General features: G+C 33.8%; 2 protein-coding genes across 2 annotated transcripts; both read left to right on the forward strand.

Moving 5' to 3' along the window:
* The first annotated feature begins 6,571 nt into the window (after positions 1–6,571).
* LOC139888272 ((E)-beta-farnesene synthase-like) lies at positions 6,572–9,962 on the forward strand. The gene is made up of 7 exons (XM_071871292.1): positions 6,572–6,718; positions 6,834–7,125; positions 7,747–8,125; positions 8,263–8,481; positions 8,855–8,993; positions 9,085–9,333; positions 9,666–9,962. The coding sequence occupies exons 1-7, from the start codon at positions 6,572–6,574 to the stop codon at positions 9,960–9,962; spliced, it is 1,722 nt and encodes a 573-aa protein (XP_071727393.1).
* A 568-nt stretch (positions 9,963–10,530) lies between these two features.
* LOC139888276 ((E)-beta-farnesene synthase-like) lies at positions 10,531–13,264 on the forward strand. The gene is made up of 6 exons (XM_071871295.1): positions 10,531–10,627; positions 11,016–11,427; positions 11,565–11,783; positions 12,157–12,295; positions 12,387–12,635; positions 12,968–13,264. The coding sequence occupies exons 1-6, from the start codon at positions 10,531–10,533 to the stop codon at positions 13,262–13,264; spliced, it is 1,413 nt and encodes a 470-aa protein (XP_071727396.1).
* The last annotated feature ends 3,214 nt before the right edge of the window (positions 13,265–16,478 follow it).

Here is a 16,478-nt window from a genome sequence, read left to right on the forward strand (position 1 = left end):
GTTTTATCTTCAATCAGCGGAATAAACATGCTTCAATTAAGAAGAACAATACATCAACAGTACCGGGAAAAGCCCAAAAGATACAAAACCTAAAGAGTCGATCATCACTTATACAATACAAACTCTCAATAAATTAACACAGCAGGATTGTAATCATTCACACAACCGAATCAGAGAATGAAGATGAAGATGTAAAATCGGCATATACATAATAATTACACTTCAGACCCCGAACTTCACAAGTTAACCTTTCTGCACCAAACTTGACGTATTTCAAATATATACCCTGAAACAGAAAAACACTTGCAAACAAAGGACAAAATTTAACTAAAATAAGAATGAACATAAACTTCATATTTTATCAATCTGCCTTTCGTAGATGAAAGATTAACAATGAAGGATCCAACGACGGTCGGAGTTGCAGGTTTCTGATAAAGGTATTGTACAATTACTGGTGACAGAAGGTTAAAAAAGAGTTCCAATTACAGGCGAATGGGCAAAGAACGGTGGTAGGTTTTTTCTAGAGATAGAACTTACGGGAGGTCGTCGGTTGCCGGGTTTAACTCTGTCAGTGGCTGGATGTTAAATTCAAACCCAATATCAAATCCAAAATCTTCAATCAACTCCAAATCAAGAACTAAGATACTTGCAAACAAACACATATCGAGTTGAATCTATCAAAGATAGAGATTAGATGTAAAGTTCGGATTTTAGCTGAAAATTTCGGATTTCGACTTGCTCCTCACTAAAAAAATCAGGCACGCATCCGATTTAGACTAGATCAATTAAATGCGGTGAAGGTGGATTTCGACGGATCTATCAAATGCGTTGGTGACAACGAAGTTTTAAATTAGGGTTTATCCATTTGATCTTATGAAGACTTTTTGAAGATAGAGGTGAAATGATTGAAACGATTTGGGTTTGAGGATTTATATTATCATTTTGTTGGAATTGATGTATTTGATTTGTAATCAGTTGATAATATTAGTAATTATGCATATGTATATTATTTTTTAGAACTAACATATTTAAAGGTTGAAAATGTAATATTTTTAAAGGTTGAATGAAAAAGGTAACTATCTGAGTTAAAAAGAGTGGAGAAATGACAAGTTGACAAAAATACCCCTATATGTAACTCATTTGATGCAAGTAACGGAAATTTTATAGATTGTTAGGGTCTGGGACTATATGCGCAAAATGTGCAAACTATGAGGACTGTGTATGCAATAAAAACTTAAGGACTGACCATGTAATTTGTGCAAACCACGCGGCTGTCCGCATAATTATGTTGTGGCTTAATCATTCTCATTAAAATATACTTGTTTATTTTTAAAACGACTATAATATTATTTATGGTAAAGGAAAAGTACATATAAATATAAGTTTTTATCAATAATTCAATTTTAGAAATACGACTTAAAAATTTTCATATGATAAATAATTTATTAACTTATTATTTTTATCATTAATAATAGTGATTTGGAAAGCGAATTACTAGACTACCGATGTCGAATTGTAGCTTGGGCTTAAAAGATTTTGGCTACGACATTGGACTTGAGTGGATCGGGGCTCCGTCAGGGAAGTAACTTTACCCTTCTTTCGTTTTCTCTTTATTTATGTGTTTAAAATGAAGATAATATCGTTAAACGTACGTGGGCTCGGGAAACTTGAAAAAGAAAAATTTAATTGGATTAAAAAATTAATTCGTTTTCATAATCCGGACATTTTTGCAATTCAAGAATCCAAAAGAAAACGTGTTACTGATTTTATGATTGAGTTGTTATGGGGTAATAAAATTTTTGAATATATCTTTAAACCATCGGTGGGGTTATCGGGCGGGTCAATTTTAATTTGGAACCCTACTAGATTTTGTGTGTCCGGGGCGGTTGAAAGAGAATTTTTCTTGGGTATACGAGGTCGATGGGTGGGCAAAATGGCGGACTCCATTATATTAAACGTTTATGGGCCACATAATGATCAATTGAAACATAAATTTTGGGATAGTCTTGACAATATTATGCAGGTGGATATTGATGATTGGGTTTTCTGTGGCGATTTTAATGAAGTAAGGCGAATAGCGGAAAGGAAAAATTGCGAATTTATCGAAAGTAGAGCAAAGATGTTCAACGATTTCATTGACAAGGCTAATCTCATTGAAATTCCATTGGGAGGAATGAAGTTTACTAGGATTAGTGACGACGTTTTGAAATATAGTAAACTTGACAGATTCTTAGTCTCGGAAGCGTTTTATGCATCATGGGATGGAATTTCTGCATGTACTCTCGATAGGGATTACTCCGACCATTGCCCCATCGTTTTGAAGGATATGAACAATGACTTCAGGCCGAAACCTATTAGGAATTTCAACAACTGGTTCGAAGATGATAAATGTGATGATTTGATAAAAGATGCATGGAAAGTTACCATTTGCAATCCAAGGGCTGATTGTGTATTTCGTGATAAACTTAAGAACGTAAAAGGGGTGTTGAAGGAAAAATGTAATCCTAAATATAATAGTCTAAATGTCAAAATTGACTCACTTCATAAAGAAATCTCTGAGTGGGAAAACATCATCGGTACTCGTGACCTTTCGGAAGTTGAAATTGCATCTTGGTTAGATTCGAAAAAAAAGTGGCTTAAAAAAGATAAGGAGAAAGTCGATATATTGAAACAAAAGGCAAGGATTAAATGGGTTACGGAAGGGGATGAAAATAGCAAATTTTTTCATTCGTGTATTAAAAGGAGGCAAAACAAAAACAACATAAGGGGTATAAATTCAAATGGATTATGGATCGAGAACCCAGAGGACATCAAAATGGCGGCATTCACATACTTCAAAAATCGTTTTAGTGAACATAACTCTCGTACCTTCAAAATTCGTGGCCCCCTGAGCAAACAACTTAATGATGAGGAGGCGTCGAACCTTGAATCTCCTTTTACACTCTCTGAAATCCATGTTGCTATATTAGAATGTGGGGGTGAAAAGGCCCCCGGACCCGATGGTTTTAACATGAAATTTTTCTCAAAATATTGGGACGTTGTCAAAGAAGACCTTCTCGCGGTATTCACTCATTTTTGGGAGGTTGGTGAGATCTCTAAAGGTTATAATTCCTCTTTTGTTGCATTACTCCCAAAAAAAAATGACCCACAGGGATTTGGTGATTTTCGTCCAATCAGTTTAATCGGGGGCCTTTATAAAGTTCTCTCTAAGGTTTTGACCAAAAGGCTACAAAGGGTTATTTCTTCGGTTATCGGTTTCGAACAAAGTGCTTACATTAAAAATCGTTATATTCTTGATGGCGTGTTAATTGTGAATGAAGTCCTTCATGATATCAAAGTAACCAAAAGAAAAGGCTTCTTTTTTAAAGTTGACTTTGAGAAGGCTTTTGATAGCATTAGTTGGGACTTTCTAATGGAAATCATGGAGTTAATGGGATTCGGTCTTCGATGGAGACAATGGATCTTCGCAAGTCTTTCTTCCGCTTCCATTTCGATTTTGGTGAACGGTTCCCCAACTAAAGAATTTTCTCTTCAGAAAGGCGTGAGGCAAGGGGATCCCCTCTCCCCTTATCTTTTTATCATGGTAGCCTAAGGTTTGAACCATCTAATTAAATATGCTGCACTTCATAGCCGATTTTCTGGGATCCCAATTGGGCGGAGGGACTTACGGGTCACGCATTTGCAATACGCGGACGACACTATATTTTTTGGTGAATGGGATAGGCGTAATGTGCAAAATCTTACTAAAATTCTTAAGTGCTTTGAATTGACATCGGGACTAAAAATCAATTTTCATAAGAGCTGTGTTTATGGACTCGGGGTCTCAAAAGTAGAAACGGAAAATATGGCGGCCTGGCTTGGGTGCGCAGCAGGTACACTCCCTATTACCTACCTTGGGCTTCCACTTGGATCGTCGATGAAACTCTCGAAGTCATGGGATCCGGTATTTGACAAGTTTGGTAAGAGGCTGGCGGATTGGAAAGCTAGATCCCTCTCGTATGGTGGTAGACTTACATTAATTAAATCGGTATTATCTAGTCTACCTCTTTATTTCTTTTCGCTTTACATATCCCCGTCTTGTGTTATTGATAAACTTGAGGGGTTGAGACATCGGTTTTTTTGGGGCGGATCTTCCGAGGTATCAAAAATGGCATGGGTTAAATGGGATACTTGTCTTAAGCCTCGTGAATTTGGAGGGTTAGATATTGCCCCTCTTGCGTTTAAAAATCGTGCCTTACTTGCAAAATGGTGGTGGCGGTTTAAACATGAGAATGACTCACTTTGGGTGTCTGTTATTAAAAATATTTACGGGGAGGACGGGGGCCTTAGCACTTCTTTTTCTCCCCCTTCCTCACGAGCTTCTTCTACTTGGGCGGGTATCCTTAAGGTGGGTAAAAATATCTTCAATGCAAACTCCGCTTTTGCTAATTCTTTCAAAAAAAGAGTCGTAAATGGGTCTAGTACACGTTTTTGGGAGGATTTATGGCTTGGGGAAATGGTTCTTAAAGACAAATTTAGTCGGCTTTATAGACTTGACACAAATAAATTTGCCACAATTCTAAACCGGGCGAGATGGGAGGGCGGGAACTTTCATGCCACGTGGTGTTGGTCCCGCGATATCTCGGGGAGATTGGCCGGGGACCTCACCACTCTTACTAATCTTTTATCTAGTTTTGTCCCGTGTAGCTCAGGTAAAGAAGAATGGTCATGGTCTTGGAGTAAGGATGGCTCGTTTTCGGTTCACAAGCTTACAGATATTCTGGTCCGGAGCAGCCCTGACATCGCAACCGTGAGCATAAAGTCGCTCCGCAACAAACTGGTCCCCCTCAAAGTTGAGTTGTTTATTTGGCGTACTCGACACAAAAGGTTACCTACAAGAGTTGAACTCGACAAGAGAGGTATGGACTTGGGTACGGTACATTGTCCAGTTTGTGACAATGGTTTGGAATCAGTAGAGCACTCCATCATCTTATGCACGTTCGCTTTTGACATTTGGAATCGTGTCTATGATTGGTGGAAGCTCGGCCCTTTTACAAACTTGGGTATAAATGAATCTTTTCTTGGAAATGGATATAACTTCACCTCCGACTTGGGAAAACTGTTGTGGCAAGCTACGGAATGGGTTACGGGATACATGATTTGGAAAAGTAGGAACGCTTTCACTTTCACTTTCACTAAGATAAAACCGACATGCGCAATGGTATTCAAAGACATCCAAATTAAATGCTTCGAATGGTTCTCTAATAGGATCAAAGGTATCAATATTGAATGGGATGTCTGGCTTGCAAATCCACGAGGTTATGATTCGCTAGCTTTATCGTCTAGGAGATCCGGGATAGGTTAATTAATTGTTCTCCACGCAGGTTTTTTGCCCCACTCTTGGAGTGGTCGTTTTGGTCGAGAGAATTTGAGGTGGATCAGGGGGCTTTGTCGTTGAATTGCCAACACTGTGCTCTGTCCCCACTCCAGCTTGTTTAGTTAATTCTTCTCAAGTCCAATCTCGACCTTAATGATAATGAACGGACTACGGCGTTTTCCTGCACACTTGTGGAGTCTTACTATCTCGGTTATATATTTGTCGTTTTGTTTTCCTAGATGTAGTTCCGTTTTTGTAAGCGTGACATTATTGTAATTATTTCGTGTTGATATATATAATACATACTTTCTTTGCCGTTTAAAAAAAAAAAAAAAAAAGACTACCGATGTCATATGCTAGGATAGTTGAGGAATAATAATTAGGTTGATATGTCGGGAGAAAATAATAAAACATTTTGTAATCATGTTAGGGAAGGTTTTATTACTTAAAATTTTACATATAATGAGTTGTCAGAATTTGTTCATTATAAGTTACTCCCTCCGTCCCATCTTAAGTGTCCGTTGTTGACTTTTCAAAGTCTTTCTTTGTCAACTTTAACCGTAAATATTTTTATTTGTGCTATATAATATTTGATGAAAATTATATGAATGAATTGAGTTTTAAATGTATTTTCATTCCATATAATTTTTATCAAAGATTATATAACACAAATAAGAATATTTACGGTCAAAGTTGATAAAGAAAGACTTTAAAAAGTCAACAGTTGACACTTAAGATGAGACAGAGAGAGTACTTATCTACTTAACCGATTAATATTTCTCGATCGATTTTAAAGCTATTTAGTGAGATAAATTAAAAAAAAAAAAAAAAAAAAAAAAAAAAAAAAAAACTCATCATTATTTTCATATTTAAAGTTGTCCGTCACCCTCAATAATATTAAAATTGATGGCAATCAATTAAGCAGATATGCTACTCCATATGTTATTTATAAAGAAAAAAAATACCTTTATTAAGAAAATAAAATAAAATAAAGTTTGTCTTTCTTAAATTGAAATACCTGAAAAGTAACCTTTAATTTACTTTTTTCTTATAATAATGCTTATTCCTAATAAACTAAAGTATATGTCAATCAACTTGCATGGTACTATAGAAAACATATTGCCTATATATTTGTTTGCTTCACTCGATCCATTTCAAATTATTCATTAGCCTATCAAATAATAATAAGCTTATTATAATTTGAACAATTTTAAGATGTCATCTCTTCCTCTTTCTGCTGCTTTTTATTCAGCTCCATTATCAACTCCTGATTTTGAAAGCAGCAAGAAACAAGAAGTTGTCCGCAGCACTGCAAATTTTATTCCTAGCATATGGGGAGATCAATTTCTTGAATATAATGAGGTCAATTTTAATTTATATATGTTTCTTTTTAATATATGTTTTGATTTGATTTGATTAGATTTTGATATAAGAATGCTAGCTTGTTCTAAATTCTTTTATACATGCATGCATGCAGAAAGATGCTTATGTTGTAGATGAACAACTGGTTGAAGAGCTGAAAGAAAAAGTGAGAAAAGAGCTAATGATCAGTGCTTCCGATGAATCGATGACGCAACATTTGGAAGTACTGGAGTTTATTGATGCCGTCCAACGCCTTGGCATAGCGTATCATTTTGAAGAGGAGATTGAAAAGGCCTTGGAACATATCTATATTACATATGGCGATAGTTGGATCGACAACAAAAACTTAAAAAGCATTTCGCTTTGGTTTCGACTCCTTAGGCAACAAGGCTTCAATGTTTCATGTGGTAACTTATAATTTGAAATTTAAAATTAAACTTGCATTCAACAAACTATTTTACTTGCAACATGTACATTTATCATGATAGTGAGTTTACCTTATAGCATATGGGGTTCAATGATCCCACTATGATTTAATTTTTTATAAATTATTACTTAAAAACCATCCGGGCATAGCCTGGGTGGCCAGGGTGTCCCGCAAATGCTCAGTTGACCTAGTCAATTGGCAATTCACTTCTAATATGGCGAAGGTTCGAATCTCGGTTAGGCCACCAGTTGTATTAGGCGCTGAGACAGGGGTTGGTTCCGACCACACTTGCCCGGGGCTGTGCTGACCCGCGTACAGTTGGCATCCAAAGGGTGCATGGGGTTAAAGGTTCCCTACCATGATAACCTTTTTCACTTCTAATAAATTATTACTTAAATTATAGGACACCACTAAATTTAAATATAGGACTTCATATATTTTTAAAATCAATGATTTTTTATAACTAAACTGGCATATTTTGGGGGGGGGGGGGGGGGGGGGGGGGGGGGGGGGGGGTAAATTTACAAGGTACCATCATTGTATAGGATTCCATTGAGTTTGATCCTAGATTCGTCGCTGAGTGTTGCTACTAATGTTTCAGGAATATTCAAGAACCAGATGGATGTGGATGGTAAGTTTAAGGAATCGTTAACTAATGATGCACTAGGAATGCTTGGTTTATATGAAGCAGCGTATATGAGGATCGAAGGCGAAAAAATACTAGACGATGCAATCGAGTTTACTAAAATCCACCTTGGCATGATGGCTAAAGATCCTTCTTGTGACTCTTTACTAAGAACACAAATAGAACAAGCTTTAAAACAGCCTCTCCGAAAAAAACTACAAAGAATAGAGGCACTGCGTTTCATACCAATTTACGCACAAGAAGCTAACCACGATGAGATCTTATTGAAGTTTGCAAAGTTAGATTATAATATGGTTCAATCACTACATAAACATGAGCTTAGTCAAGTCAGCAAGTAAGCTAGTAATATCATATAAAATTTATGTTATGAATATGTTGATCATCCAATTTATTTTGTGTGACTGATGATGCATTCTCATATAGTATATAGTTAATTAAACACGTGCATTAATTAATATATATATCTTTCAGATGGTGGAGGGATTTGGACGTGAGAAACAAGCTACCTTTTGTTCGAGACAGATTGGTAGAAGGTTTTTTTTGGATGTTGGGAATCCATTTCGAGCCTCAACATTCTCGTACGAGAATCTTTTTAACAAAATTATGCATGTGGACTATTGTTTTCGATGACCTGTTCGATAACTATGGTACTTATGAAGAGCTCGACCTCATTACACAAGCTGTTCAAAGGTACGCACATGGTGTACGCGTTTTATTTGCTCTTATATCCATCGACGCAATTCTCTTAATTATATACTCCCTCCTGTCATATTAAGTGTCACTTTTCAAAGTTTTTTATTTTCAACTTTGACCTCAAATATATTTATTTGTGTTATATAATAGATGACAAAACTTATAAAAACAAATAGTTATCTAAAACTAAGTTCACTTATATAATTTTTATCAAATATTATATAACACATACATTTAAAGTTAAAGTTGAAAAAGAAAGAAATTAAAAAATCAAAACAAGCACTTATTATTATGGGACGGAGAGAGTATATTATATGTGCATTATAATTATTCTAATTGATTGATTGATAATTAATTTTACGCGATCTAGGTGGTCCTTAAGCTGCTTGAATGACCTTCCTGAATATATGCAAGTCATTTATCGTGAACTTTTGGAAAGTCACCAAGAAATGGAGCAAGAACTCGAAAAGGAGGGAAAGGCATATCATATTCATTATATTAAGGAGATGGTAAATAAATTGCATAATTATTAACCAAATCTCTATATTATATTATATTTATTAATTTAAATTAATGATTAATTTGGAAATTGGATTGTAGGCGAAAGAATACACTAGGTACCTCGTAATGGAAGCCAAATGGGTAAAAGATGGATACATACCAAAAGTAGAAGAGTACATGGTTGTTTCGGAGATAACAGGCGCGTACGCGCTTGTGACAGCGAGATCTTATGTCGGCGAGGGTGACTATGTTACTGAGGATGCCTTTAAGTGGGTTGCTGCACATCCACCTATTGTTAAAGCCTCGGCCATGGTTTTAAGGCTTATGGACGACATTGGGGGCCACAAGGTATACACTATGCCTAGCTACTAATCAATTGTTTTTTTAACTACAGTTCGGATCACTCAGGGGACTAAACCACCCACGCGTTCATCTCCCGTTGCGGTTGTATAACCTATCCCCAACTGCTACCCAGGAGGAAACCCGATCCAATTCGAGGGCATGGGCGGTAAAAAATACCCCTCCGCCACTGCCCCCGCAATGCGATGTGCGGAAGACACCCTAGGGTGGAATTCAAGGGTTAAGGGGTAACCTTGGCTACTAATTAATTGTACATAATATATTCATATATAGACTAATAGACTAAAAATGTTATAATTAATGACATAACTTTGGATCAGATTGAACAAGAAAGAGATCATGTTGCTTCATGCATAGAATGCTACGAAAAGGAAACAGGTGGATCAGAGGAGGAAGCATGTGAATATTTCTCGAAAAAAGTTGAAGATGCTTGGAAAGTTATGAACCGAGCTTTGTTGAGGCCTACAGATGTCGCAGTTCCTCTATTAATGCCTCCACTCAACCTTGCGCGTGTGGCCGATACTTTTTATTCTGGAGGCAGGGATGGTTACAGTCATGGTGGTAGTGACATCAAATATTACATCCAAGCACTCTTCGTTAACCCTATGGACGCATAATTAAGATTAATGTCTTCGTTGGAAATGTACGTCTATGTTTTACAAGTACCTTTCTTTGTTACAGTACTGTTGGTGCCCTTATTTTAATTTTATTACTTGTTGTATTGGTTTGATTGTCAGTCTTTGTATTTCCCTCTTCAAGTACTAAAAAAGTAGAGTTAGCTAAGATAACTCGATGGATTTTGTGAACATGGAGCGTACATGTGTGGGTTAGGGTTCATTTTGCTACCTTGTATTGAGAGTAATATACTTTGTGGGTTGCTTATGTAATTGTTTGCTTCGTGATTATCGATCTGTGAGATACTATGTTTGTATATTTATTTCCTTATACTTTTGTTCATATATAAATAAATGGCTTTTCATAAAATAATTAAAAAAAAAAAAAAAAAAAAAAAAAAAAAAAAAAACAAGAATAAACGTAAGAGTTAATCATATCACATGTCATTATTCATCATTCATCATTCTAATAAAAATAAAGTTAATAATGTAATTTTATCTTATTATTCATATTGTTGAGTTATAATATTTATCAAACATGTTATTATTATTTAGAAACAAATTTATTTAGATGCTTTGTGTTAGGAATAATATTCCTAGTAATTATAGATACAGATTACTGATAAAGAAGGTTGAGCTTATTGTTAAGCTTGATTGTATGGTGAGTGGTATCAATTATAAATACCACCTCATTAATACCGGAAGCATAATTTTTTTTTTACCGAGGGCGAATTGTTTTTTACAAGTGTCGCAATCTTTTTTTTTCTTTTTTTGTTTTTTTTTGGGGGGGGGGGGGGGGGGGGGGGTTTGGGGTGCAAAATATGGAGGTTTTTTTGGCAAAATATGAAGTATTTTGGACAAAATATGAAGGTTTTTGGACAAAATATGAAGTCTTTTGGACAAAATATGAAGGCTTTGAACAAAATATGGAGGCTTTTGAAAAATATGGAGACTTTTGGGAAAAAATTCACTATGGACAAAATATGAAGGTTATAGGAAATCAGTAACTTAATCCCCAAGCCAAAAACCCTTAAATTCCATTGAGTTTGATCCTAGATTCGTCGCTGAGTGTTGCTACTAATGTTTCAGGAATATTCAAGAACCAGATGGATGTGGATGGTAAGTTTAAGGAATCGTTAACTAATGATGCACTAGGAATGCTTGGTTTATATGAAGCAGCGTATATGAGGATCGAAGGCGAAAAAATACTAGACGATGCAATCGAGTTTACTAAAATCCACCTTGGCATGATGGCTAAAGATCCTTCTTGTGACTCTTTACTAAGAACACAAATAGAACAAGCTTTAAAACAGCCTCTCCGAAAAAAACTACAAAGAATAGAGGCACTGCGTTTCATACCAATTTACGCACAAGAAGCTAACCACGATGAGATCTTATTGAAGTTTGCAAAGTTAGATTATAATATGGTTCAATCACTACATAAACATGAGCTTAGTCAAGTCAGCAAGTAAGCTAGTAATATCATATAAAATTTATGTTATGAATATGTTGATCATCCAATTTATTTTGTGTGACTGATGATGCATTCTCATATAGTATATAGTTAATTAAACACGTGCATTAATTAATATATATATCTTTCAGATGGTGGAGGGATTTGGACGTGAGAAACAAGCTACCTTTTGTTCGAGACAGATTGGTAGAAGGTTTTTTTTGGATGTTGGGAATCCATTTCGAGCCTCAACATTCTCGTACGAGAATCTTTTTAACAAAATTATGCATGTGGACTATTGTTTTCGATGACCTGTTCGATAACTATGGTACTTATGAAGAGCTCGACCTCATTACACAAGCTGTTCAAAGGTACGCACATGGTGTACGCGTTTTATTTGCTCTTATATCCATCGACGCAATTCTCTTAATTATATACTCCCTCCTGTCATATTAAGTGTCACTTTTCAAAGTTTTTTATTTTCAACTTTGACCTCAAATATATTTATTTGTGTTATATAATAGATGACAAAACTTATAAAAACAAATAGTTATCTAAAACTAAGTTCACTTATATAATTTTTATCAAATATTATATAACACATACATTTAAAGTTAAAGTTGAAAAAGAAAGAAATTAAAAAATCAAAACAAGCACTTATTATTATGGGACGGAGAGAGTATATTATATGTGCATTATAATTATTCTAATTGATTGATTGATAATTAATTTTACGCGATCTAGGTGGTCCTTAAGCTGCTTGAATGACCTTCCTGAATATATGCAAGTCATTTATCGTGAACTTTTGGAAAGTCACCAAGAAATGGAGCAAGAACTCGAAAAGGAGGGAAAGGCATATCATATTCATTATATTAAGGAGATGGTAAATAAATTGCATAATTATTAACCAAATCTCTATATTATATTATATTTATTAATTTAAATTAATGATTAATTTGGAAATTGGATTGTAGGCGAAAGAATACACTAGGTACCTCGTAATGGAAGCCAAATGGGTAAAAGATGGATACATACCAAAAGTAGAAGAGTACATGGTTGTTTCGGAGATAACAGGCGCGTACGCGCTTGTGACAGCGAGATCTTATGTCGGCGAGGGTGACTATGTTACTGAGGATGCCTTTAAGTGGGTTGCTGCACATCCACCTATTGTTAAAGCCTCGGCCATGGTTTTAAGGCTTATGGACGACATTGGGGGCCACAAGGTATACACTATGCCTAGCTACTAATCAATTGTTTTTTTAACTACAGTTCGGATCACTCAGGGGACTAAACCACCCACGCGTTCATCTCCCGTTGCGGTTGTATAACCTATCCCCAACTGCTACCCAGGAGGAAACCCGATCCAATTCGAGGGCATGGGCGGTAAAAAATACCCCTCCGCCACTGCCCCCGCAATGCGATGTGCGGAAGACACCCTAGGGTGGAATTCAAGGGTTAAGGGGTAACCTTGGCTACTAATTAATTGTACATAATATATTCATATATAGACTAATAGACTAAAAATGTTATAATTAATGACATAACTTTGGATCAGATTGAACAAGAAAGAGATCATGTTGCTTCATGCATAGAATGCTACGAAAAGGAAACAGGTGGATCAGAGGAGGAAGCATGTGAATATTTCTCGAAAAAAGTTGAAGATGCTTGGAAAGTTATGAACCGAGCTTTGTTGAGGCCTACAGATGTCGCAGTTCCTCTATTAATGCCTCCACTCAACCTTGCGCGTGTGGCCGATACTTTTTATTCTGGAGGCAGGGATGGTTACAGTCATGGTGGTAGTGACATCAAATATTACATCCAAGCACTCTTCGTTAACCCTATGGACGCATAATTAAGATTAATGTCTTCGTTGGAAATGTACGTCTATGTTTTACAAGTACCTTTCTTTGTTACAGTACTGTTGGTGCCCTTATTTTAATTTTATTACTTGTTGTATTGGTTTGATTGTCAGTCTTTGTATTTCCCTCTTCAAGTACTAAAAAAGTAGAGTTAGCTAAGATAACTCGATGGATTTTGTGAACATGGAGCGTACATGTGTGGGTTAGGGTTCATTTTGCTACCTTGTATTGAGAGTAATATACTTTGTGGGTTGCTTATGTAATTGTTTGCTTCGTGATTATCGATCTGTGAGATACTATGTTTGTATATTTATTTCCTTATACTTTTGTTCATATATAAATAAATGGCTTTTCATAAAATAATTAAAAAAAAAAAAAAAAAAAAAAAAAAAAAAAAAAAACAAGAATAAACGTAAGAGTTAATCATATCACATGTCATTATTCATCATTCATCATTCTAATAAAAATAAAGTTAATAATGTAATTTTATCTTATTATTCATATTGTTGAGTTATAATATTTATCAAACATGTTATTATTATTTAGAAACAAATTTATTTAGATGCTTTGTGTTAGGAATAATATTCCTAGTAATTATAGATACAGATTACTGATAAAGAAGGTTGAGCTTATTGTTAAGCTTGATTGTATGGTGAGTGGTATCAATTATAAATACCACCTCATTAATACCGGAAGCATAATTTTTTTTTTACCGAGGGCGAATTGTTTTTTACAAGTGTCGCAATCTTTTTTTTTCTTTTTTTGTTTTTTTTTGGGGGGGGGGGGGGGGGGGGTTTGGGGTGCAAAATATGGAGGTTTTTTTGGCAAAATATGAAGTATTTTGGACAAAATATGAAGGTTTTTGGACAAAATATGAAGTCTTTTGGACAAAATATGAAGGCTTTGAACAAAATATGGAGGCTTTTGAAAAATATGGAGACTTTTGGGAAAAAATTCACTATGGACAAAATATGAAGGTTATAGGAAATCAGTAACTTAATCCCCAAGCCAAAAACCCTTAAATTCGGCATTAACAAAAATGCCCTGATCCGTCACCACCGCAAATTGCGGTGGTGTGACCCCAGTTGCGGCCTGCTTTACCTTTGCTGCAAAAACCCACCGCAAAATTGCGGCCTAACTTGTTCTGTTAGTAAATCGAGCTGTGATGACCCGGAAAATTTCGACTAATTTTAAATCAAACTCTCGATACGATTTAATATTTTGACTCGATAAGCAAAGTCCGTTATGTTGCGTCTCAAAATTTTTTAACTATTTTCGTATATTCATTTAACCTCGACCAGTCTCGACGATTCACGAACAATTATTTAAATAAATATGTACGTATATACACACACACACACACACACACACACACACACACACACACACACATATATATATATATATATAGTAATTAGGAATAATAATATACAAGTTAATCATTAGAATTAAATATATAAATAATATACAAAATAATTAAGTTATTATTAAAATGAATACATATATGATTTCTATAATCTTGTAATATATATATAATGAATAGATATTAAATATTTAAAATATGTTATTATATATATAATTATTAAATATTACATAATTAATAATATTTAATACTAATACATTAAATTTAAATTATAAGTTAAAATATAATTGTTATAGTAATATTATTACTTCATTGTTATTAATACTAATAATAATATTAATAACTAACATCAGTGTTAATTATATTATAATAGATAATATATAGATATGAAATTTAATGCATTTAATTTATTATCTTTACTAATATTATTATTATTACTTTCATTATTTATATCAGTATTATTAATATTCTAAAAATTATTATACGTAGATATAAAAGATAATACATGAAACTTATTACATTATTATTATTATTATTATTATTATTATTATTATTATTATTATTATTATTATTATTATTATTATTATTATTATTATTATTATTATTATTGTTGTTGTTGTTGTTGTCATTATCACTAAGAATCATTATTGTTTTTATAGTTATCATTATTATTATAAATAATACAATATATTCTTATTATCATAAAAAATATTATTATCATCTTTACAGCTGTTATTATCAGTTATTATTTATTATTATTATTATTATTATTATTATTATTATTATTATTTATTGTATTATTATTATTATTAATATAATTATAATTATTATTATTAATAATAATTAGAATATAACTGTAAAAATAATGAGAGTTGGTTTAACATCACAATCGAATATTTTTTTTCTGTCTCCAACTTTGTTACCAATCGATATCAGATTACAAATGCAAACAAAATCCGTTGCACGTCTTATCCTGCTTTTATATATGTATGTATTTTTTTTTTCCTGGTTCGAATAATACTGACAACTCCTCCCATTTATATATAACAATCGATCGTTCTATTTTATGGAGTAAAAATCATTCTACTTTCCACTCTCATTATTAATTACAACTGTCTTAAACAGGCTCAAATTATTTAATTAAACAAAAATTCAAGAAAAGAACTCGTAAACCTCTGTTATTCATATTTTTAGCCAAAATTAACATTTGAGTTTTATTTCAAATTCTACTAATGCAGTTCTGCTATGAATCTTTCATTTAAACTTACTGAAAAGTTTCAAATCCCAATTTTTAATATCGAGTAAGAATTTTGAGGTCAAAGTTAATCTTTCATAAGTCAACCATTCTGTTTTTGAAGAAATTCGAACAATTTTTGATGTTTTAAGTTTAATTTACGTTCCAGAAAGTTTCCATGAACGATTTAAAGCTTGTTTCATGTTGAACTCGTGATCTAAAACTTTCTGAAAATCAAAATCAACTTATATGTTCTTCGTTTTATTTTTTTGATTCAGCGACTGTTTTATTTTTTATATTTTTATTTAAAAACTTTGACATCACAACTGGATTATAATCGATTCTATTTCGGTTATTTATCCTAAAACTAAACAATTGATCCGTTAAAGTTTGGAATTGATTCTGGGTCGATTTAGATTTTGGGAAGAAGGAAGTGGGAAACAGAAAAGAAATAATGGATAAATATAATTGAATTGTAATATTAAACAGAAAAATGGAATTGGTCGAGTGGTTTGGGGTGTTATTGTATGAGCTAGAGGTTACGGGTTCAAATCTCATCTGGGGCAATTTTTTTTAGAAAAAGCTTTCAAAGGGTATACTTTCTTAATTT

The sequence above is a fragment of the Rutidosis leptorrhynchoides genome, chromosome 1 (genome assembly GCF_046630445.1).
Source record: "Rutidosis leptorrhynchoides isolate AG116_Rl617_1_P2 chromosome 1, CSIRO_AGI_Rlap_v1, whole genome shotgun sequence".
NCBI classification, from domain to species: domain Eukaryota; kingdom Viridiplantae; phylum Streptophyta; class Magnoliopsida; order Asterales; family Asteraceae; genus Rutidosis; species Rutidosis leptorrhynchoides.

What these genes read in the sequence shown, in the direction of transcription:
- LOC139888272 (XM_071871292.1), top strand. Translation starts at nt 6,572, where the DNA reads ATGTCATCTCTTCCTCTTTCTGCTGCTTTTTATTCAGCTCCATTATCA. An exon ending in GAGCTTAGTCAAGTCAGCAA is followed by an intron (nt 8,126 to 8,262) that starts GTAAGCTAGTAA and finishes TATATCTTTCAG; the next exon opens with ATGGTGGAGGGATTTGGACG. An exon ending in TTCATTATATTAAGGAGATG is followed by an intron (nt 8,994 to 9,084) that starts GTAAATAAATTG and finishes ATTGGATTGTAG; the next exon opens with GCGAAAGAATACACTAGGTA.
- LOC139888276 (XM_071871295.1), top strand. Translation starts at nt 10,531, where the DNA reads ATGCTTTGTGTTAGGAATAATATTCCTAGTAATTATAGATACAGATTA. An exon ending in ATTACACAAGCTGTTCAAAG is followed by an intron (nt 11,784 to 12,156) that starts GTACGCACATGG and finishes TACGCGATCTAG; the next exon opens with GTGGTCCTTAAGCTGCTTGA. An exon ending in TTCATTATATTAAGGAGATG is followed by an intron (nt 12,296 to 12,386) that starts GTAAATAAATTG and finishes ATTGGATTGTAG; the next exon opens with GCGAAAGAATACACTAGGTA.